Here is a 22,799-nt window from a genome sequence, read left to right as displayed (position 1 = left end):
CAGACTACAATGTATAAGGCGGCCTCGAAACATGTCACAATGACATTCACTCACGTGATTTACCGGCTAATAGAGTGCGAGCTTTGTAGAATTTGGTTTTTAGAATCCTCTGCTATGACTTTGTGTAACAGAGAGTATTTGCGGCGGAAGTACCACTTTAATCGTGTTTGATGAATTTGTCATCTCAACCTTGCACCGCGTGTCTTTATAATATGGGGACATTTCATACTTACTCTAGCGAGTTTTACAGTTCAATGTCAGGAAGTGAACTTCTCGCATCTCTCTCTAGTATTAATGAGACTACTTTCAGACGACCACGGTATTTAGCGTCAAGACTATTGGTGAAATGCTATTCAAAATTTGAAGTTGACGCATTTTCCCTTTGTTTGTAGAGCTGACACGATAGATATATATGTGATTTAACTCTGTGGATTGCTAACATTAGTGAAGTGAAGTCTTTCTAGAAAGGAGGCAGATAATCTATCTCGACATAACAATCTAGGTAAAAATGACCACAGCATCAGTGCAGACATACCCTACGTTTTGGGATGAAACTGCTCTTGACAATACAACTGGGGGTGAAGTATACACAGAATCTGGGGGGTCCAATTCTTCTAGCCTATTTGGCCTTCTGTGGACCTCCCTGTTTACGGCTTGCATTATTGTCGCAAATTTTCTCACTCTTGCAGCTTTTTGCATGAACAAAAAGCTTCGCACTTACAACAACTACTTCATCATCAACCTATCCATTCTCGATCTCCTATCTGGTTTTCGCCTGATCATTAGTGTACTCCATACCCACATCGGCTACTATCCCCTGAACCAGGATCTTTGTAAGATTATGAATGGGATAAGTCGGTCAGTCCTCAGCGCTTCTAATTTCGTCGTCGTTATCATCTGCGCAGACCGACATCGTGCGACTTACGATCCCATCAACCATTTCATGACTCGCAGCAAACGTAAGGCTTTATTTCTTAACTCCCTGGCCTGGCTTGTTGCTTTTGCTTTCTGGATGATGTTCATCACAGCCTGGGAGTTCATCGACAACTTTGACAACGGACGTCACTGCGTTAATAAATATTCCACAATACCAGGGGTCTCCTTAGTCAATGTCGTTATCATCTTCTATCTGCCTTTCTTTTTAATTTCCTTTCTCTACCTTCGTATATTTCTGAAGATCAGGAAGACACGGGGTGGGAAACTTGTCGAAAAGAAATTCGATGTGAAGAATAATCTCAGTATAGTTGGCACAAATTTTCCAAAGGACGCCACAACGTCGTCTCAGAATAATTCAACCATCGGCATGGACCATGAGTCGGTCGGAGTAAATCAGTTTGGACAAGATGTTGCACGGAGACGCACCAAGAAAGCCGGTTCAAATGCCGACAAGAAACCGAATGTAAGAAATCAGCCTTTTCCCTTTCCATAAGTATTTTCAGTATACTTGATTTCTTTAATATTGTTACCTTTCGTTTCTTGGTTACGACAAGCCCAAGTTTAGTCAACCCAAATATTTCAGAATCCTTTACGAAGACTCTAAGCTGTCAATAACTATTGAGAACTTAAAAAAAAAAAATGTTGGCCTTTAGAAACAAGAAGCTGAAATTCATGTGCTTCAGTAGAACCCCAAATATACTATAATTTGATTCTCTTTTTTTTTTCATCATCAACCAAAATATACAAACGATACAATAAGTATCTTCTTTGCATTTTGTAATATATTCCAATCTTGATAAAGTGCAACAGCAAAATGTATCTTTTGTATATGTTATACAGACCCAGACATATAATACCTAATTTTGTTCATAGTAAAATATATATATATATATATATATATATATATATATATATATATATTAAGTTGGGCACCAAAGATATAACAGAAAAAAAAAGACTGTTTGACTGTGATGAGTCTTTTGAAATGTATCGTTAAAAAAAGAATAAATGGAGACATATCAATTCTGATTTTCAATGAAAATTAGCTGTAATTTGTAGTTAAGGAAAAAAAATGAATTCACATAATTCAAGGAAAGTTCAAAGCTAAGTTCTAAGTTCTTTGTCACTGTTAAAAGACCAAGTATTATTTTTAAACTGCCTTTTTCTTTTTCCGTATTTCAAATCGAAGCGCGAGTCGGCTGCCGAAATGCGGAAAGCAACACGAACCCTCTTGTTCATCGTGCTGTCTTTCGTTGTTGCCTGGTTACCGCAGAGCATCATCGGATTGATCTATTCCGTCAAGCCTCTACTTATCGTGCAGGGCCTACCCCGGGCTTGGATGCTTTTTTTCACCTGGTTGGCAACCGGAAACAGCCTTCTGAACCCGATCTCCTACGCAGTGAGCCAGCCGCTTCTCAGGTCAACAGTAAAATACATGCTTTTCAATCATTGCAAGGACAAATCTCCACCGAAGAAAGTAAACTCTTGAATCCAGCAAAATGTAGCACTGCCACAAATCATACAGAGTTTTCAAAAGGAAATAATGATGAGGACAAAAACAAAATGTTTCTTTAGACTGAGGACATGAACGTCTGTGCACTAAATAACAATGTTGAAAAATGTAAACAATAATATCATACATTTTAGACATTGAGGTCTTAGAAACGTAATCACAATTTAATAATGTAGAAAGAAAGAGCATTTAAAAGTGGAATGGACACCTTCTGGTAAAGATATTTTCGATGTTCCAACATGAGTAGTTGCACGCACCGTCTTTGCAATCATTTCCCGCACATGAAAAGAAAATGATATTTCAGTCTTGTACGACTTACTTTATATATTCAATGGTTTAAAGAGTAGTATAATATATCTTTCTTTTCATTCTTTCATTCTTTGAACGAATATCAAATTCAACAAGTCTTTTTTTGTGTGTGTGGAAACAATCATATTATTTGATGTACAAGTGGGATTTATACAACTATTTCCGAGGACCCTAATTTCTTAGGAAATTAATTTGTTGTCTTTGATTTTGCAAGGGCTTTGATTTGTTCTTGTTGCGGAAAAGCGACAAGACTATGCTTCTTGATGACATGGATTTTCAGGATCTGCTAATGTGACTATCCACCGATCACATAGTAAGAAGATCTATACCATCTTCACCCTGAAAGACAAAGCAGATCAAACGCTCCTCAAGACCTCAGAAAAAATCAACGCTCAAATTTTTGCGTATTTTCATTCATTTTTTTTTTCATTTATTTGTCATGAACTAAAACTCATCCGTTGTAGACAGTTTTGAATTTAAATGCATTTCCTTAAAATCTAATCTGACCCAGAATTTGACCACTTTTTTGTCCTTTTCGAAATGTAAGATAACATTTGCCTCTTTTTTAACCTTGTTTAACAAAATCTAAGGAATGAATGAATGCATTTGTTGACTAGTTTGGTAAATATAAATTTTAGTCGATCCTTCAGAGAAATCCTGGCATATTCCTGGTTTAAAGAATCATTAGTATTTCATTTTAGACTGGATCTGCATTAATTTCAAAACCACGATTTAAATATGCGAACAAAACATCTTATGATCATTAAAAAGCAAAAGCAGAATTCCGTGTTGCTGATTGATATTAAAGAATAATTCTTCAGCAGGCATCAAAAATTGGAAGAAATTATGCATTGGTCAAGGCCTCAAATCCCAACACTTGAGACTAACTCAATCTTTTAACCCTTCGTTTTATAATACTCTGCTAAAACATACTTTTGACATCATTCCTTGAGAGCTTTTGCTGTTCATAGTGCATAATCATATTGGAATCATTCCACTGTCACAACTAGAATGCCTTCTTTACTTCATAATCACTTTACTTCAGTCTTTTGTATTTATCTACTTGTGCGCAATGTCTGCAACTTGTAACGGAGCTTTATCTTGTGTAATTTGGGCATTGATTTAATCAAAATATCAATAAGAAAGACCTCTCCTTCACCTAAGATTGATAACTGTTATCAGGTACATAAAGTAGTGTCCCACAAGCAGTGGAGATATGTTTAATTTCATCAATGTTTATAAACTTAACAAGTATTTTTTTAAACTCTGTTTATCAACCAGTATTGTAAAACCACGTTATATCACGTGAACTTTATCTGATTATATAACTTATATTGTATAAACTCAATAAGTATTTTTCAAACTCTGCTTTATCTAATGGTTATCTCATAGTGAACATTAGTGGAACCCAAATTAAGAAGATTTTTCTGTGTCAGTTGGAATATGATACTGCTTTCCTACTTACATAATCAGAAAAAAAAACAACACCTACACATACTATAATTCTCATGGAATTGACAACATTTCAATAACCCCTTTTCCACTTTCCACATATCTGGGGTATTTTTTTTTTTTTTTTTTTTTGGGGGGGGGGGGTGTTTTTTTTACTCTCTTCTGTGATTTCAGCTGCAGCTCCACTTTACTAGCCGTATGATATCAGCTAGAGTCCCTTTATACAGGGACTGTAACACCGGCCACTGATATTAGCCACGAAAAGGCCATCTGCATCGCCCTTTCTGTGTCAATGATTAAACATCAATACTATACGTTAATTATACTCTAAGAGGAAGATTACCCTGTTCATCATTATTGCAATAAGGACCTGGTGGCTATTTCTCTCCTCTAGCTCAAAACAGAAACAAATTATATTCATTATCTCACTGAAAGCGTGAAGATGAATGCTCCATGAATGCTCGCTTTGAATGAGAACTCGTGCCTGACTGCATAGAGGTTTGAAAAGATTTTTTTTTCTCCCTTGTACACGTCTTTCCCTGACATTAGGGAGCTTAAGAGTTGCGGCGCAGACGTTTGAGACGACGCTTGTGCTGGACGTTCTCCTCTTCCCTGCATCTTGTTGAAAGGTAGCTTTAGATTAAGCTCAGACGCAACCTATAAAAATAAAATGGCTCCCCCTTATGATTGGTGCGTGTAGTAGCTCTATACGTCGTGAATTGAGCGGACGTAAAAACAGCATAAGAACGCGTAGTGAAAGCTCAGACGACGCGAGCTATAAATCGACTTTGATACGCGATTTTGCGAGTGCGCAGAACATGTTGTTGTTGTGTTTTTTTTTTTCTCTCTCTCTGAACATCCCCTTCGCGAAAATCTAAAGCTCCGTATTAGCTTATTGCAGCGCACTCAACTGATCTCATGCCTCATCTGTAGTATGTGCCATTTCATTAAGTAAAAAGTCAGCCACGGTTGTTGCGACAAAGATTGTCGCCCCGTCAAAGATTGTCGCCCCCGACTCGGGGCGACAATTTTTGACGGAGTTGGCGTCATAAATTGTCGCCCCGTCAAAGATTGTCGTCTGGCGACAATTTTTTATGCTTGTGCAGTTCCCAATTTTTGACCTCGATGGCGACAATTTATGATGGCAAAAACAACACTTCCTTGAAACCTCACCATGACTTTTTACCTGGCATGTTTGCATGGATGTAGCCATGTAAGTTATGTGTTGGTATTTCAATGACTATGTTAAGAACAATATTACCCAGCAAAATGTGCTTCGAGGGCGGGCGACAATTTTTTCCTCCAGCCCTCATCATAAATTGTTGCCAGGCGACAATTTATGACGGGGCGACAATTTAAGACTCCGTCAAAAATTGTCGACTGTTTCAGTCTTTGACGGGGCGACAATCATTGTCGTAACACACGTTATTCTAAAGGTTCGCTATTCCGAATATTCGTTGATCCGGAAATGGAGCAAGAGTCGTTATTCCGTAGGTTTGTTAATCCGAAAATGAAGTAAGATTCGTTATTCGTATGTTCGTTAATCCGAAAATTAAAAAAAAAAATGTTCGCTATTTCGATGCTTCGTTAATCTAAAAAGGAAATATGGTTCGGAATTCCGAACGTTCGTCAGTATTTTTGACGCATGTTGCACCCTCTTTTCATTTTCGTGTTATGTTGTTTATTCACGATTCAGTTCTGTTAATCCTTATGCAGGATAGTAGGCTTTTAACGGTGTTGAAATAAATAAGAATCAAATAAAATCATACTGCATCTGCGTTAAGAACCAAGGGCGTGTGTTTGCTGTTGGTATGTACATGTAAAAGCTCTTCGACCATCATGTAGGAACGGGAAAATGTGATTAAGAATTCTTTATACCCTTTTACTTGTCTTACTGCTCACATATTTATAACATTTTGCTAATTTAATAACAAGTTATGTTAAACAGGGTGTATCTTTGAATCATTTCCAGGTTAATGGTCTTTAATGGGTCTTTCCATTTTCCCCAAACATGACTTCTTTATTTGATTCGGATCAACTCATGCATGTTACTTCTGTTCTATTACGACTTTTCATATAATCAAGAATTGGGCTACTATATTTGCAATGTCTAACTGATTATTTCGTTGTTGATAAAAAGTAGATGATTTATTGTTCGACAATTCCTTGAAGGTGCCCCTTCATTGATCCTTTATTGTTTTATATATTTCATTTTCATGTCACTCGACAATACTTATATTGATATCAATTCGCAGCCAGTCTACAGTCTGTTAGTCGAAATATTTTGTTGGTTGATTTTAATTTGGAAGTTCCTCTTACAGGTCTTAAAAAGGAGTATACACCACACTGAAACGGTCGTACTACATACATAAACAAGGAAAACACGAGTAAATAAATGACGCCACTTTTTATGCATTCTCGCTTCCCCATGGGCTTAGGAATTTGCAGTATCGCAATTTGCACAGCAACTTTCATCTGTAATGCTTTTGCATACAGAAAGAAAGGGAGAGAGAAACTCATACGGGATCAAAATAAAATTAAAACTGCAAGAACAAGCAAGCCGTGCTACTTGCCCTAATGGTTTTGAGAATTCCACATAGCAGACTTTTTTTTTTTTTTAAATTCATTTGTGCCTTCTGAGGTCACAAACTAGAAAGAGCAAAGGATGGAACTGGAAAGCCTTTCATTAAAAAGCACTCAGAAAAGATGACAAGTCTGGTTCCCCCTCCCCTCCTTTCTTGAGTTTATATTTCTGTAATACCTCTACACAGATCACACGATCCTCTATCTTTATTGATAGTATCTTACTCTTGGGAAAGAAATGTCTTTGTTGTAGAAACCGTCGATAACGTCAGTATCTGCAGGAAGCAGCATGGCAACGGTGGTTTCCTTTCCTCTCTTGATATAATTCTATTCTTACAGAAAAAAAAAACCCAGGCCAGTAATTCATGCTGGGGTTTTCGATGCAGACGCAGAATATTCAGACAGGTGACATTTTCTTGAGTCATATACTCGTTATTTCTCACAAAAGAAACGACAGACCAAAGTGTGTGAACGAGTGTGATCTCTGATCCGTCGTTCCATTGTGTACCTGTTCATTACAGGCAATTTCATTTTTTTTTTTCGTTCATTGCACTTTTCGTTTAAACTCAGACTCCCAAGTCAAACAAAACAAAAACATAATGTACTGCGAAAAGTGCTACGAATATGTTTTTGAACGAAACAAAATCATGATTATTTTCATTATCTTAAAAGGCAGCATGGTACAGTCAAGATCATTGTGGCTCTTTTGTTACAAGCAACTTATTCCTTAATGATACTGTCTCATGACATGCCAACATACATTCAATGCCTAATGTTGTCGATAATCCTGCTAAACCCACAGCGACGTTCCTGATAAGCACTTTAAACAGTGTAATCCTTTTGGAAGTGCATTATTTGTCAAGAAGAATAAAACAGAATAACACAAGAGGAGATGTCTCGGAGTTCCCTAAGTCAGCAGTGCATTTTCCAAATGTCTGTTTAATAATGTCCAGGTCTTTGTATAAAGGAAGGTTGTAAGTCTGTGTAGACGAAAATGTTGGCGGCTTTGAAACACGTCGCAATGATATTTTGTCACTTGATAGTGCCATTTTACCAGCCAATAGTGAGCGAGCTTTTTAAACTTTACTTTTTAGATTCCAGCGTTACGACTCTGTCTAAGTAAGGTCATACCTTCCTAGGAGGGATTTTAATTGCAGGGGATGTATGCCACTTTTCTCAATTCTGATGAATTTGTCATCTCAGCCTGGCACCTGACGTGTCTTTAAGTAACATTCCATTCACTCTAGCAAGTTTTACATTTTATTGTCAAGAAAGTGAATTTCTCCGGATCTCTGAATAGCTTAGTGAGTCTCTACTTTCAGAATACCATGATACCTTGCGAGGTCAAGTGAAATGCTAAGCATGTGAAGTTGACACGTTTCCCCTTTTGTTTGTAGAGCTGACATGATATAAATATATAATTGACTCTTGTGATTTCCTGACACTCTGCTGAAGTGAAACCTTCCTAGATAGGAGACAGAAAAATCTCTGTCAACGTAATATCAAGTGTAATCAAGGTAAGCTGACCATGGCATCAGTGCAGACATACCCTACACTTTGGGTTGAAACTGCTCTCGACAATTCAAATGGGAGTGAAGTTTACACAAAATCTGGAGGGTCAAACTCTTCCGGCATTTTCGGTCTCCTCTGGACCTCCATGTTTACGGCTTGCATCATTGTCGCAAACTGTCTAAATCTTGCCGCCTTTTGCGTGAACAAAACACTTCGCACTTACAACAACTACTTCATCATCAACCTATCCATTCTCGATCTACTATCTGGTTTGATCCTGATCATTAGCGTTATACATACCCACGTCGGCTACTATCCCCTGAACCAGGATCTTTGTAAGATTGAAAGTGGGATAAGTCAGTCACTCCTCAGCGCTTCTAATTTCGTCGTCGTGATAATCTGCGCTGACCGACATCGTGCAACTTACGACCCCATCAATCATGTTATGACTCGCAGCAAACGCAAAGCCTTGTTTCTTAACTCACTCGCCTGGCTTTTTGCTTTTGCTTTCTGGATGATGTTCATCACAGCCTGGGAGTTCATCGACAACTATGACAACGGACATCACTGTCTTAACAAGTACTTCGCAATACCAGGAGTCTCCTTACTCAGTGTCGTTGTTACTTTCTACTTGCCCTTCTTTTTAATCTCCATCCTCTACTTTCGCATATTTCTAAAGATCAGAAAGACACGGGGTGCAAAATTTGTCGAAAAGAAATTCGATGTGAAGAATAACCTCAGTATAGTGGTTACAGATTTTCCGAAGGACGCCACAACGTCGTCTCAGAATAATTCAACCATCGACATGGACGTTGAGTCGGTCGGAGCAAATCAATTTGGACAAGATGTGCCAAGGATCACCAAGAAAGCCGGTTCAAATGCCGACAAGAAACCAAATGTAAGAAATCAGTTTTATCTTTTTTTAATGAATATTTACAGTATGCTTGATTTCGTTAATTGTTACCTTTCTCTTCTCGGTTACGACAAGCCCACGTTAAAACAACGCAAATATTTCAGCATCGTTTATGAAAACTCTAAGCTATCAATAACTATTAAGGATTTAAAAAATGCTTGGCCTTAAGAAATAAGATGATTGAATTGAAGTGGTTCAGTGGAATCCTGGTTCAGTAGAATCCCAAATATACGATAATTTGATTCTCCTGTTTTGATTATTTTCACCGTCAACCAAAATATAAGAACGATACAATCAGTTTGCAATATTTCTTCTTTACAATAAATGAAATTTATTCCAATCTTGATAAAGTGTAACATCAAAATGCACCATTTGTATTTGTTTATACAGACCTATAGATCAAAATTTAATACCTCACTTTTTTTTCTGAATTACGTAATTATATCAAGTTGGTCACGATTGATAGGACCAAAAAAAAAAATGTTTGGATGTAACGATTTTTTTAATGTAAAAACGAATAAATGAAAAAACATCAATTCGATTTTTCAGTAAAAATAAACTATTATCTATAGTTGAAATAAAAAATGAATTTACGTGATTCAAGGAAAGTTCAAAGCTATGTTCTTGGTCAATGTTGAAAGACCAAGTATTTGACAAAATTATTTTCAAAATGTGTTTTTCTTATTCTCTATATGCAGGGGAAGCGCGAGTCGGCTGCCGAAATGCGGAAAGCGACACGAACCCTCTTGTTCATCGTACTGTCTTTCGTTGTTGCGTGGTTACCCCAGAGCATCGTCGGTTTTATCTACTCCATCAATCCTGTACTTATCGTGCAGGGTCTACCCAGGCCTTTGATGCTTTTTTTCACCTGGTTGGCAACCGGAAACAGCCTTCTGAACCCGATCTCCTACGCGGTGAGCCAGCCGCTTCTCAGGTCAACGCTGAAGAACCTATTGTTTATTGATTGCAAGAATAGATCCTCACTTACGAAAATGGAAATTTGAATTTGAAAAATTTTCCTCTACAGTAAACCACAAAGATTATTGAAAGTTAAGTGCTCTGCATGGTGGAAAAAAATCTCAATTAAAGATAATAAAAAGTTTTTGTACGTCAAAAGTTTCCCTGAATTTCCGTGTTTCAGGTTAAAGTATCTATCATATAACTAACACTGTGAGACTTACTCGCCCCAAAGTGCTCTCATTTCTTAGTAATCATGCAATTAACTGCGACCAGCAGCCCCATACGCATAGCGTAATGGGGCTTCGCATTGTAGCATCCAGGATCATGACAGATTTAGTATCTCGGGCAAATATCAACTTAATATCCACAAAATTCTTCAATTTGAAGACTTACCAATTAAGTTGAAGTCTTGAAAACAGGCTTCGGGCAACGTTTGGTTCTGCCAATAGTCCCTTTCTGTTCGAATTGATGACTGAATGTGACTCTGTCGAGAGGACCGTGGGAGAGCTACATACACTGATTACTACGGCCAGCGCATACGCACACATCACATGCGAACAAATTTCAAATCCATGAACGGATAAGATGTTTGTGTGCGCATGCGCTGGCCGTCAATTCAGTGTACGTAGCTCTCCCAAGATCCTCTCGACCGAGTCACATTCAGTCATCAATTCGAACAGAAAGGGACTATTGGCAAAACCAAACGTTGCCCAAAGCCTGTTTTCAATACTTCAACTTAACTGGTAAGTCTTTAAATTGAAGAAATTTTTGGATTTTAAGTTGATATTTACCCGCGATACTAAATCTGTCATGATCCTGTAAGCTACAATGCGAAGCCCCATTTAGCTATGCGTATGGGGCTGCTGGTCGCAGTTAGCTACACAGTATGCGTATGGGGCTGCACGCTGCTGGTCGCAGTGATATTCGCACAATACGTGTACTACCTCGCCGCCGCCGTACGGCGGCGGCTCTGGTACGAAACCATTATTGCATGATTACTAAGACATGAGAGCACTTTGGGGCGAGTAAATCTCACAGTGTTAGTTATATGAAAGGTACTTTAACCTGAAACACAAACTAAGACAAGGAAATTCAGGGAAACTTTTGAGGTAATACCAAAACTTTTTAATCTTATTTAAACTGAATAAGTGTTCTTTGTGTCCTGTCAATAGCCAAGCTTGAAATAAAGGAAAACAATGTTAATAATTTTAGACATATTGAATTTTTATAAGCATAACCATATCTAACTTATTTACAAATGAGTATTTATTGAATCAGTCTGTCAATCTTTCTTTTTTAACGTTTAAACAATGTAATAAGTAGTTACACGCACTGTCTTTGCACTTACACTGTATTTCCGACACGAAAAAAAAAAATTCGATCCTGCCCAATTCACTTCCGGGCTATAACAGTTTTTTAATGTCTCTTTTCTTACCTTTCTTTGAATGAGTCTCATACACAACGAATCAAAGTCTAGAAACCTAAAATTATTTGGTAAGTTGTGCTTGTGCCACTTTTTGTGTGTATTCGTGTAGAGAAGATTGGTGGGTTTTACACTTGCAAGGGCTTTGATTTATCTTTGCTAGAGGTAATTGATCTATCAGGATTTTTTCCAATTTAGAATTCTGAATAAAAGGTTTTCACGTTCATTACTTTCCATAATTTCAACATATATAATAAAGAGGTTAGTCTGATGAAAAAGGGAAAGCTAAGATCTGCACTCTTTCAGTTGGCTTTCCCAATTTTTTTGAATCAGTTCATGATACACTGTTAAATCCAAGGGATGTGCATTCTCATTCTGTGCTTGAATTTATTTCTAATGAAATAAACCTCATCTGTTGAAGATTATTTAAGAAAAAAACAAACTTATACTCTGAAAATCTGATCTGGCCTAGAATTTCGACTTTTTGTCCATTCGGAGTGTAAGCGTAAATTACCCGTTTTTAAACTTTTTTTAAAACCTAATGTAGTGCATACATAAGTTGATCAGTTAAATTCTTCGTTAATTGAATTTTAGGCAACGCGTCGGAAAAAGCAGGCTTGCATATTGGTTTTAAGAATCATTTATATTCTATTCCTTCCACTGAGTGCGCATTACCAAAACACTATAGAAACCCCCCTCTAACTTGTGTTCGTTTATGAAGGCGTCGCGCTGTCACGAAATGAAGCAAAGATGGACACGATAAAGGAAGTGTTCAAATTCAGATCCGATCGTATAAATATTGGGTCATTCTTGAGGGCATCGCATGACCGCCGGTAGAGTTTCTCAGGCTCCAGCAGCAACTTGGTGAGCGGTGACGCAATCTTCGTATAGCCATTGTTTCCTTTGTGTGTTCTAGAGGTAAATTTCTTAACAAAGTTTTACACCTTCGTTTAGTCTGGGGGTTGATGCCATTGTGTGACCTTCTGCAGGCACCCTACATGCTAAGGACGTTGGTTTGCCTTTGACCAAAGTGGGGGCCAAATTTGTGACGTCACCCTTAATAAAATTAATCTTCTGGGAAAGGATTTAGTATTTTAGGAATTAGTAAGTAGTTCACCTTGTTTACCTACGCTACTATGTAGTTTCGTTCATTATTGCATAAAACTTCTGGGAAAGTCGATATGAATACGAAAATGAGTGAGCTGATGATGTCATAATTTCCCAGTTCCTCAATGATCATGTAGAAAAGCAAACGGTTTTTGTTTTTGTTTTTTGGGTAAAAGTGTAAAACAGTATTCATGGCTGAATATCTTAGAAATTAGTTCAATTAGATATGTTGAAATTTGATGTGGCATCATTTCGCCTGAAAAGGGGGAAATTTCAAGAACTGGGGTACAAACTACTTTGGAAGTTGTAGCATCATTATTTCACTAATTTCATCATATTGACAGTTCAAGAACTGTTGGTATGAATTATGTATTCATAAAACTTTCAATTTACCTTGATATGATCATGTACAGTTAACGGGTTCAGTGCAACCGGCTACACAGCGTTAAATTGCAAAACTCTCCTCTTAGGTAATCTGGTCACACGATCATTACTTTCATTGGCTTTCAGTACACTGCACTTTGAATACAAGGATGGCTTAACAAGCTGCGCAGTCTAATATACTAAATGCAGGAAGTACAAACGTGACTTTTCCTGGAAATAACCCTGGAATGAAAAGATGCCATTGATTTCTGGCATAGACACAGACAAAGACCGACAATGGCCATGCACAGTACCCGTTGTCACGTGTAATTGTACTATATAACTGTCATCCTTATCATCATTGATATATAAACATCCTTGATGTAATTACTATCTACTCTTTACAATAAACACGTACTTTGGGTTATCGCAATTGATCTTTCATGGCTGAAAACTGAAATTATATATAGAGAATTCTAGTCAATTAGTCAAACAAAAATTTATTTAACTGCTAAGAAACTAAGAGCAAAACATAAGGGGATGAGTTCATTTTTTTTTTTGAAGCTCAACACCGCCCCCCCCCCCCCAATCAAAAATGAATTAAAAAAGAAATAGAACAACCCATTGTAGAACACTTTCCGAGAAAGTGACAGATAATCACATGTTCATCCCACGTCAGGTCAATTGGTCTTCTCTTCTTTCAGGTAAGAAGAAGTAACGTCTTTATCTATCTCTATATATATGTTTGCATGGAAGGTTATAAGGGTTTGACATTGGTTCGACCTGTATTGATTGCGCTAATGCGAGATTTTTAATTTGCCTATCATTACCTGGTGTAAACTGGTGTGAATAATTATTATGGAAAAAAAAAGAAGATTGTACAAAATGACAATGCTCCCAACGACATATTAATAGTTTCCTACTTGAATTATTCATATTACTTGTATTCATACTAAGATTAGCTGGTTAAACAGAGTTAACATAATATACAATGATATAGACGGCACAGAAGCGTATTGTTGACAAATTGAATGCACTTGATGGTTTAGCAAAAATATGTTCAAGGTGTGACACTGCTAAGGCAAGGAGCATTCATACTGATAATTTCATATTCATAATTTTACTCTCGTATAGTTTTGATAGTGTATCTATACTGTAAGTAGCAAAGGCGGGTAATCGTGTTATTGTGTAGTATTATAAAATGTATATGGAATTTTGAAGGTACATAACGTTTCAAAATGTTTTCGTCTTAGAAAGTTGCAAGTAATCAGTATTCTGTACGTGATGCACCAGTGTGAATACGTTCATTACAGTGTTAAAAATGAATCCATGTGTTGATAGGATATTACAGCAACTGAAATGATTTGTTCATTAAGACGCTTGTTGCAGAAGAGTAAGACACATACCCAATTGTCAAGACAGTATAAATTAGATATGATATAAGTGAGATGATCACAATTACATTCGTAAAAAACAACAACAGCAATATAATTGATGTAACGAGGAATGAAAGAAAATAGTTACATGTGTATCTTTTAATTATATGACTAGTTCAACACAAATTGATTACAAATAAAAGGTTTTGCTGTCACGCTTTTTCATATTCAGAAAGTGTGTTTGCCAATATACGCAACATACTGTTACAGACCATATACAGAGTGCACAATAACTTACCGACGACGTTGTATCAGACATGTTTTAAGATAAAAACAGATAAAGATCACACGCTTACCCAACATCAACTTAAGTGGACAGGCATTTTTTCGTTCTTCAAGGTTGTGAGATTGAGTGATTAACAACACCCCTCCTTTTTATGGAGGGATGGGTGTAACACTTACACACACACATACACACCCACTATATGTAATTATATATCCTGTAAACATGTTTAAAAATACTGCGAAAAGAGAAAACGAAAATGAATGGAGCAGAAGCAGCTTTAATTTCAACGTCGGTTCTTTTCCTCAGACCTTGTCTGGCTGTATGCCAAAAGAGGACTCACTGCTATAAAATATGTATGCAAAACAAATGCAAACTATGAATTAACAAAATATGGAGAAAGCAGTTACACTGGCTTTCATTAGACTAACTTAATCATGTTAATGGCGAAATGCCGGAAATCTTGGCAAGTGATGCATGCGTATTTCCGTTCGCTTGTCACTTCGTTTTGTGGGCTACCGGCTTGTTGATTCGTTGTTTTTTTTTCTTCTATCTTTTCACTTGCGCCAGGAATCATTGCTGCTTGTGTTTGGTATTGGTGTTTCAAAACGCTTTGTTCATCAGGTTTGAACATAATAAAAATGTGATAATGTAATTACTTTTCTTACTTTTAAAATCACCATTTGGAAATTTGATAGCTGGCTATGAAATAAAGAGGATGTAACTTTGATACAAATTCGGCATAATCGTCTCTAATCAGAACCATCGACTGACATGTATTACTTTATGTTGCATCGCGACTACTTCGTATCATCAAAAATCACGAGTTATTCATTGTATGTTTTTCTACATACCTCATTGTTTAGTTGTTACATAAATACTGCATTAAAGTGTTACCATTGGTTTTCTGTCAGACATTCCACGCATTCGTTCCTTCATTGATCTTTTTTTTTTTTTGCTTTCTCTCATTTTCATGACATGCGGTGTAACATCACCTTTAAAGCAACTATCAACCAACTATTTGATTTAAAACGACATATCTCTTTGGTAGAAAAGTATTCCACTTCGAAATTACGGGTCGTGTCATAAAACGAAGTTAAGCAAAAATATGCATTAATAAATGAATGTACTCTTTCTCGCATTCTCGATCGCTTTCTAAACTTTCAATTGGCTGGGTATTTGCAGTATCACACACACACACACAGACACACATACACACATACACACACAAACGCACTCAGCCAAAATACAAAACTATCCGATTCCCTTTTTCTACCGTTTCTTCCTTTTCCTCACACTTCCCTTTCTATGCCTCTTATGACCACATAGATAAAAAAAAACATACACACACACACACACACACACACACAACACACACGTATACATTCTCTATTCTTATTGACAGTATTTTACTCTTGGGAAAGAATTGCGTAGCTAAAAAATGTCGATAAGGTCAACATATGCATGAATCCAAGCAATGGCGCTTTCTCGATCTGTCTTACCTACTTGTGTTTTCCGAATGACAAAATCCTCAAGTAATTCCGGAGGGTATCTTTTCTTTTTAATTCAGATACAGCATATTCAAAGAGGTGATAGAGATTCTCAGTCTACTTATTGTCATTTCTGACAATGTCCGCAGAGTAAAAGTGTGTGAAAGAGTTAGGGTTTCGTTCGTACCTGCTGTGATTTCTATTCCTTTGTACACCTGTTCAAAAGAGGCAGTACCCTCTTTCGTTCATTGATCATTGTAGTTGACATTATATCTTTATGATTATAGAACATGAAAGCCGACGACTCCCCAATGCTTGACTGAATGGATGTCAGACACTCTGGTTTAAACTTATATTCCCCACTAGCCAGTCGAAATAAACAGTAACTAATGAAAGAAAAAGTGTCAAGATATCTATATATATATTTTTTTTTCATTCCAAAAAAGAAGAAGAGATCACGATTGTTATTTTTTTATATGATGGTGGGAGAGTAGATGCATCAAGGTAAATTCATGCTCATTGTGGCTCTTTTAAAGCAACTAATCTAGCGAATGATGCCCTCCATCATACAGGTATAGGATATGCCAGTCAATATCTAACGCTTTGGACATATGGCTACTTTAACTAACAGCAAGTATTCAGAGCATCTTCTGAAAATCAAAAGTGCATCATTTGTCATGAAAACAAACTGAAAAAATAAAAACAGGAAGAGAAAACTCAGAGTTCCCTTTGCAGCTAGGCGAGTTAAAAAACGGCAGATATAAGAATAAAAACGATGATATTTAAGTCTTGGCACAAAAGAGGTTAGAAAACCCAGGGAGGTGAGGTCACCTCCTGGATTATCTACGTATAGATGGCGATGTACAGGCGCCATTGAAAAGCGTCATGATGATTTTTCAGTCACGCGATTGTGTCAATCTACCAGCCAATCAAGTGCGGGTTGTTGTTGTTGTTGTTTTTTTTTAGAATTTTGTTTTTATATTCTTACGTTGTGACTTTGTGTCACTTACAGCTCGTGCAAAGAGTCACTGCAGCTGATGTACAATATACCACTTTTATAACCTTTGATCAATTTGTCACCACAGCCTTGCACCACGTGCCTAATTCAATTGATATTCTATTTCCTCTAGCAAAATTCATACATCATTGTTAGAAAGTGAACTTCTGAGCTGGTACTTTGGGGTGTCAGGTGACAAATAAGCATACAAAGTTAAAGCGTTCGCCACTTTGTTTGTAGAGCTGATATGATATATATATGATTTGACGCTGTTTTTTACTGACATAGTGAAGTCAAATCTTCCCAGATCGGAGACAGACTATTTCTCTCAACGTAATAATCAGAGTAAATATGACCACGGTAACAGTACAGACATACCCTACACTTTGGGTTGAAACTGTTCTCGACAATTCAACCGGGAGTGAAATACACACTAAATCTGGAGGGTCGAACTCTTCCAGCATTTTCGGTCTCCTCTGGACCTCCCTGTTCACGGCCTGCATCATTGTCGCAAACTGTCTCACTCTCGCAGCTTTTTGCGTGAACAAAAAACTTCGCACATACAACAACTATTTTATCATCAACCTGTCCATCATCGATCTCCTATCTGGTTTGCGCCTGATCATTAGCATTCTCCATACCCACGTCGGCTACTATCCCCTGAACCAGGACCTTTGTAAGATTATAAGTGGGATAAGTCGGTCGCTCCTCAACGCCTCTAATTTCGTCGTCGTGATTATCTGCGCTGACCGACATCGTGCGACTTACGACCCCATCAACCATTTCATGACTCGTAGCAAACGTAGGGCTTTGTTTCTTAACTCCCTCGCCTGGCTTGTTGCTTTTGCTTTTTGGATGATGTTCATCACAGCCTGGGAGTTCATCGACAACTTTGACAACGGACGTCACTGCGTTAATAAATATGCCAGAATACCAGGGGTCTCCGTACTCAATGTCGTTGTTATCTTCTACCTGCCTTTCTTTTTAATCTCCATTCTCTATCTTCGTATATATCTAAAGATCAGAAAAACACGAGGTGGGAAACTTGTCGAAAAGAAATTCGATGTTAACGATAATCTCAGTACAGAAGTCACAAATATTCCAATGGACACCACGACGTCTTCTCTGAATGCTTCAGCCATCGACATGGATGTTGCGTCGGTCGGAGAAAAACAATTTGCACGAGATATGCCACGGAAGGGCACCAAGCAAGCAAGTCCAAAAACCGACAAGAAACCAGTTGTAAGAAATTAACTTTTTTTTTCTTTTCACAACAGTTACAATCGCCATAATTACGGAAATAGGACCTGTTTCATGAATAGTTACAATTGATTTTACGGTTGATTTATTGAGCATAACTCAGCGAATTGAGTGTAAAATCAATACTGATCGTAAGTCTATTTCATAAAGTTACCTAGGCTTAATTGAAAGCACAGATTTTATAGCAAATTGGGCGCAACCTTTTTTGTATCGCATCAATTGTAAGATCACTCTTACGATCAATCTTTGTTAAACAGGCCCCAGGCCTTTTACTGCCCTGACGTACGTATATATATGATGAGTATGTTGTCCACGTGTTGGTGAAATAATAATATCGAAAATGAAACTGAAACCAAGTTCATCATTGTAATCACCTACAGTTTATTTCGGCACACAAATTTTTCGAGCGATTCGCTCTTTCTCAAGTGTTCTTGTTCAAGTTTTCTCAAGACCACTTGAGAAAGAGCAAATCGCTCGAAAATAAACTTTGTTATTAGAGCATGGACTTGGTTTCACTTATATTTTTGATGGTATAGATATATATATATATATATATATATATATATATATACATATACATACATATATACAGTATGTCCCTAAAAAAATTACAATCAGATTTTCGCATTGATAACACCCAATATGATTAAACTGTCTAAATGCTACTTCAGAGTCTTAAAATATAACATCTTAGCTCTATTTACAGAAAACCCCATTCAATTTGGTTAAGCGGTCACGGAGAAATGTGGATTGTTGTAAAGCATGTCATGAGTCTGATTCTTCCAAGTTTAGCACTTCGATGCTCTTGTGTGTGAACACAATAGACAGAACTTGGAGGGAAGAGATTCCTGACATGCTCCGCAAAATTCCTCGTTTCTCTATGACCACTGAAGAAAATCGAATGGGGTTTTCTGTAAGATGTGGGCAATGAGTTTTGGTTTCCTACCCTGAAATTATATTTGGATTGATTCACTATTTTTAAAGTTATCATTGCGGAGGGTCCCGTTGTAATCTTTTTTGGGACATACGGTATATATATATATATATATATATATATATATATACATTGACATGTAAGCCTGATTTTGTTTTCAGATCTTGCAATAGTTAAAGAAGAGAGGCAAGTCAGCTCAATAATTTACGAATTCTTTATGACGATCTTGAATTATTAATTTACAATCAACAATAGATGCTTGGCTTTTATAATAAGAAAACAAAACTAATGCTCCTTATGCTTCAGTAAAATCCTGAATGTGGCTTTTTTTTAAATCATGTACTTCGATTATTTGAATATGATCAGACAAAATACAAAAAGTACAATATGTTTTTAATAGGTTTTATTTTCTATTGATTAATGGGTAATATATTTCAATTATGAACATTAATGCAGCTCCAAAATATATATTGTTATGTTTATATACACGCATGGACATAAACCGCATTTAAGCCTTGATCAGGTATTTCTGAGTTAGACATGGATGCTATAATAATTAAACAGTGAGTGTAAGGCAATGCTTTTGAAAATGAATCTTAACTATAATTTACAAAAACAAATAATATCACATAGCAAGAATACAATTCCAAGCTAAGCTTTTTGTTAATGCTGAAAATCAAACTAGTTATTTGACAAAATTAATTCCAAAATACTTTTTCTTACTCCCTTTTTCGCCATCAAAGCGCGAGTCGGCTGCCGAAATGCGGAAAGCAACACGAACCCTCTTGTTCATCGTACTGTCTTTCGTTGTTGCCTGGTTACCTCAGAGCATCATCGGTTTGATCTATTCCGTCGATCCCCTACTCATCGTGCAGGGCCTACCCCGACCGGGAAGGCTCTTTTTCACCTGGTTGGCATCCGGTAACAGCCTTCTGAATCCGATCTCGTATGCGGTGAGCCAGCCGCTTCTAAGGTCAACACTGAAAGACATGTTATTCATTCATTGCAAGGATAGATCTCCAAAAAAGTAAGCTTTTGAATCTAGTAGAATTTGCACCATTGTGGTACAGGGTATATTATGGTATATAACATCGTGGTTAATTGTAACCATAAAACGTTTCATAATGAAGCGTCCTTAAATAAATAGTGAAACTATAACTAATTTTTCATGCAACTGAAAATGTGCATATGGGATATGTGTTTATGAGTAATCTAGGAAAGAGGCTACATGTCAAATTAAATAGAATAAAACTCATCCATTGTATATCCTTGAATACTATCATAAGATTATTTCTCTTTTTGGAAAACCTGGTCTGAACTAAAATTTGATATTGATAAACTATTTGTCCTTTTTTGGGTGTAAGGTACCCTTTTCCACTTTTTAATTCACTCCTTCTTTTATCAAGTTTTCAACACGAATTACATTTGTAACATCCATTTACAGTTCAATGAATAGCAACGATAAATTGAAAAATCCTGTGTGTACAGACTGAACTTAAGATAACGATTCAATGGATTTGATTTGATTTGATTTATTCACAAAATGCGTATACATACATTATTCACAAATATGTACATAGTTTGTACATGAAACATGTTATTATACATTTTGGGTGGATCGTCATAAGCTATGAAAAGCTTGACTGGGACGTCCAGACTGGGATACAGAATGCATTTAAATAAGTCTAGAGTATGTCCTATTCATATTGGATAGTTAAGATAATGTGTGAGGAAACCTACAGAAAAGCAGATGCTGGTGGGGTGAGGTTCCTAGAAAAGAAGTGGAACACACTCGCTCCCACACACTCCACGTACGCAAACCTTCATATCAAGTTTACATTTTTATTTCATGAAGCTTTCTTGATACAAATAATACACATTCATTCTCATACTATATTCTCACTAATTTTTTTTTTAGTGGAAAGAAACTCATTTGATGTAGTATAACTATTTTTGAACACCATCCAAGGATTCTTTTTAAACCTGGTTTGAACTGAATTTTGATAACCATCTGCCTCTTTCTTTTTAAACCTTTTTATCAAGTCTAATGAATAGGTAAAGTATTTTTACGTCTGCGTTAATTGTGAATTTCAGATGAATCAGGCTGGCATGTTCCTCGCTCTAAGAACGAAAAAATACATATAATTCAGTATGTATATCTCATGAAGATACTTACTTTGCATTACTTTACCTATTTACTTTCATATCTCTCTGTCTACAAGTATCCCTAATGTCCAAACCTAGTAATGGAGTTTTATCTTTTGGAATTTGTATAATGATTTTGAATAATCAAAATAGCTGTAAAAAAAAAATCCCCCTTTACAACTACGCTGGATAACTTTTAACTGGTTTTCCAATGACTCATAATCAACTAGCAGTACAGATATTATGTTTTAATTCATATCAGTTAAACTTTTTAACTTTGTTTATTACCTAGTACTGTAAAATCAAGTTTATCTTTTAAAATATATCAATGGCTTTAACATGCATTGAACATAAACATTGGCGGAACCTAAATGGAGGATTCAATGAGAAGACTTTCTTGGTCATGTAATGTATGATTGATTAGCACTTACATAATCAGCAAAAAATGTAGGAAATGTTCAGGAGACGTATATATCTTAACACGAGGGTTCGTATCAGACAGTAAACAGCTACCAGCCTTGCTCTTGAAATGATGGGAAGAAAGTCACACCTAAATTGTATTTTTTCTATTCTGTGTATGCGTGTGGACTCTTGATACGTGTTGTGAAAATTATATAGTGCAATGGCGATTTGGTTATGTCTATAGGGGTTTAGTTCTAAATCTTAAAACCTTATACATTGTAATATTTGAAGAGTGTTCATTGGCATGTTGAGCTTGGCACTCGACGCCCAAAAGGGTTTATATTGCCAATGGGTTTACTATCAGATGGTCTATTTCCCAGTTCGTCTAACACCACTACGGCTAAACTCATTTGGTCTTCTTGGATTTTTTCCCATTTCGTCTAATATTATTTGGTCCATTGTCAGTTCGTCTAAATTCCATTTAGTCTATTATTACCATTTGGTCTATCAACATTTCGGATAATTACCGCTTGGTTCACTGCCCGATTGATGCATATTTCATCAGGTCTTATGGGCAGTTAGTCTACACCCATTCGTCTAATTTCTAGTTAGTCCACCAGCCGATTCGTCCAATTACCATTTCGTTTAAATACCGTTTCGGCTAATCACCTTTTAGTCAAAGTTTCATTCGGTCTAATTTCCAATAGGGTTATTTATACTCTTGTTCCGTCGTCAATATGCAAATAATACATAACATTTCTATCACCGAATTGGCTGCCGTTGAAGTGCCTATCTTGTGTGGTATATTTACCAAATAAAATTGAGATTTCACCTATTACTG

At 36.6% G+C, this 22,799-nt stretch overlaps 3 protein-coding genes across 3 annotated transcripts; all 3 read left to right on the top strand.

Moving 5' to 3' along the window:
* Positions 1-508: 508 nt before the first annotated feature.
* On the top strand, positions 509-2,425 carry LOC140241730 (muscarinic acetylcholine receptor M2-like). Its single transcript, XM_072321513.1, has 2 exons — positions 509-1,399; positions 2,126-2,425. The coding sequence occupies exons 1-2, from the start codon at positions 509-511 to the stop codon at positions 2,423-2,425; spliced, it is 1,191 nt and encodes a 396-aa protein (XP_072177614.1).
* A 5,896-nt stretch (positions 2,426-8,321) lies between these two features.
* Positions 8,322-11,365, top strand: LOC140241630 (5-hydroxytryptamine receptor 1B-like). Its single transcript, XM_072321406.1, has 3 exons — positions 8,322-9,203; positions 9,917-10,132; positions 11,351-11,365. The coding sequence occupies exons 1-3, from the start codon at positions 8,322-8,324 to the stop codon at positions 11,363-11,365; spliced, it is 1,113 nt and encodes a 370-aa protein (XP_072177507.1).
* Positions 11,366-17,568: 6,203 nt separating this feature from the next.
* On the top strand, positions 17,569-20,442 carry LOC140241526 (5-hydroxytryptamine receptor-like). Its single transcript, XM_072321297.1, has 2 exons — positions 17,569-18,459; positions 20,155-20,442. Exons 1-2 carry the CDS (start codon positions 17,569-17,571, stop codon positions 20,440-20,442), a joined length of 1,179 nt encoding a protein of 392 aa, XP_072177398.1.
* Positions 20,443-22,799: the final 2,357 nt, after the last annotated feature.

This window comes from Diadema setosum, chromosome 1, assembly GCF_964275005.1.
Source record: "Diadema setosum chromosome 1, eeDiaSeto1, whole genome shotgun sequence".
Taxonomy (NCBI): domain Eukaryota; kingdom Metazoa; phylum Echinodermata; class Echinoidea; order Diadematoida; family Diadematidae; genus Diadema; species Diadema setosum.
The sequence above is the reverse complement of the archived record's forward strand: the minus strand, read 5'-3'. Positions and strand labels throughout refer to the sequence as shown.

Coding starts and splice junctions, on each gene's coding strand:
- LOC140241630 (XM_072321406.1), top strand. CDS start 8,322: ATGGCATCAGTGCAGACATACCCTACACTTTGGGTTGAAACTGCTCTC. Junction 9,204..9,916: donor ATGCCGACAAGAAACCAAAT/GTAAGAAATCAG, acceptor CTCTATATGCAG/GGGAAGCGCGAGTCGGCTGC.
- LOC140241730 (XM_072321513.1), top strand. CDS start 509: ATGACCACAGCATCAGTGCAGACATACCCTACGTTTTGGGATGAAACT. Junction 1,400..2,125: donor ATGCCGACAAGAAACCGAAT/GTAAGAAATCAG, acceptor TTCAAATCGAAG/CGCGAGTCGGCTGCCGAAAT.
- LOC140241526 (XM_072321297.1), top strand. CDS start 17,569: ATGACCACGGTAACAGTACAGACATACCCTACACTTTGGGTTGAAACT. Junction 18,460..20,154: donor AAACCGACAAGAAACCAGTT/GTAAGAAATTAA, acceptor TCGCCATCAAAG/CGCGAGTCGGCTGCCGAAAT.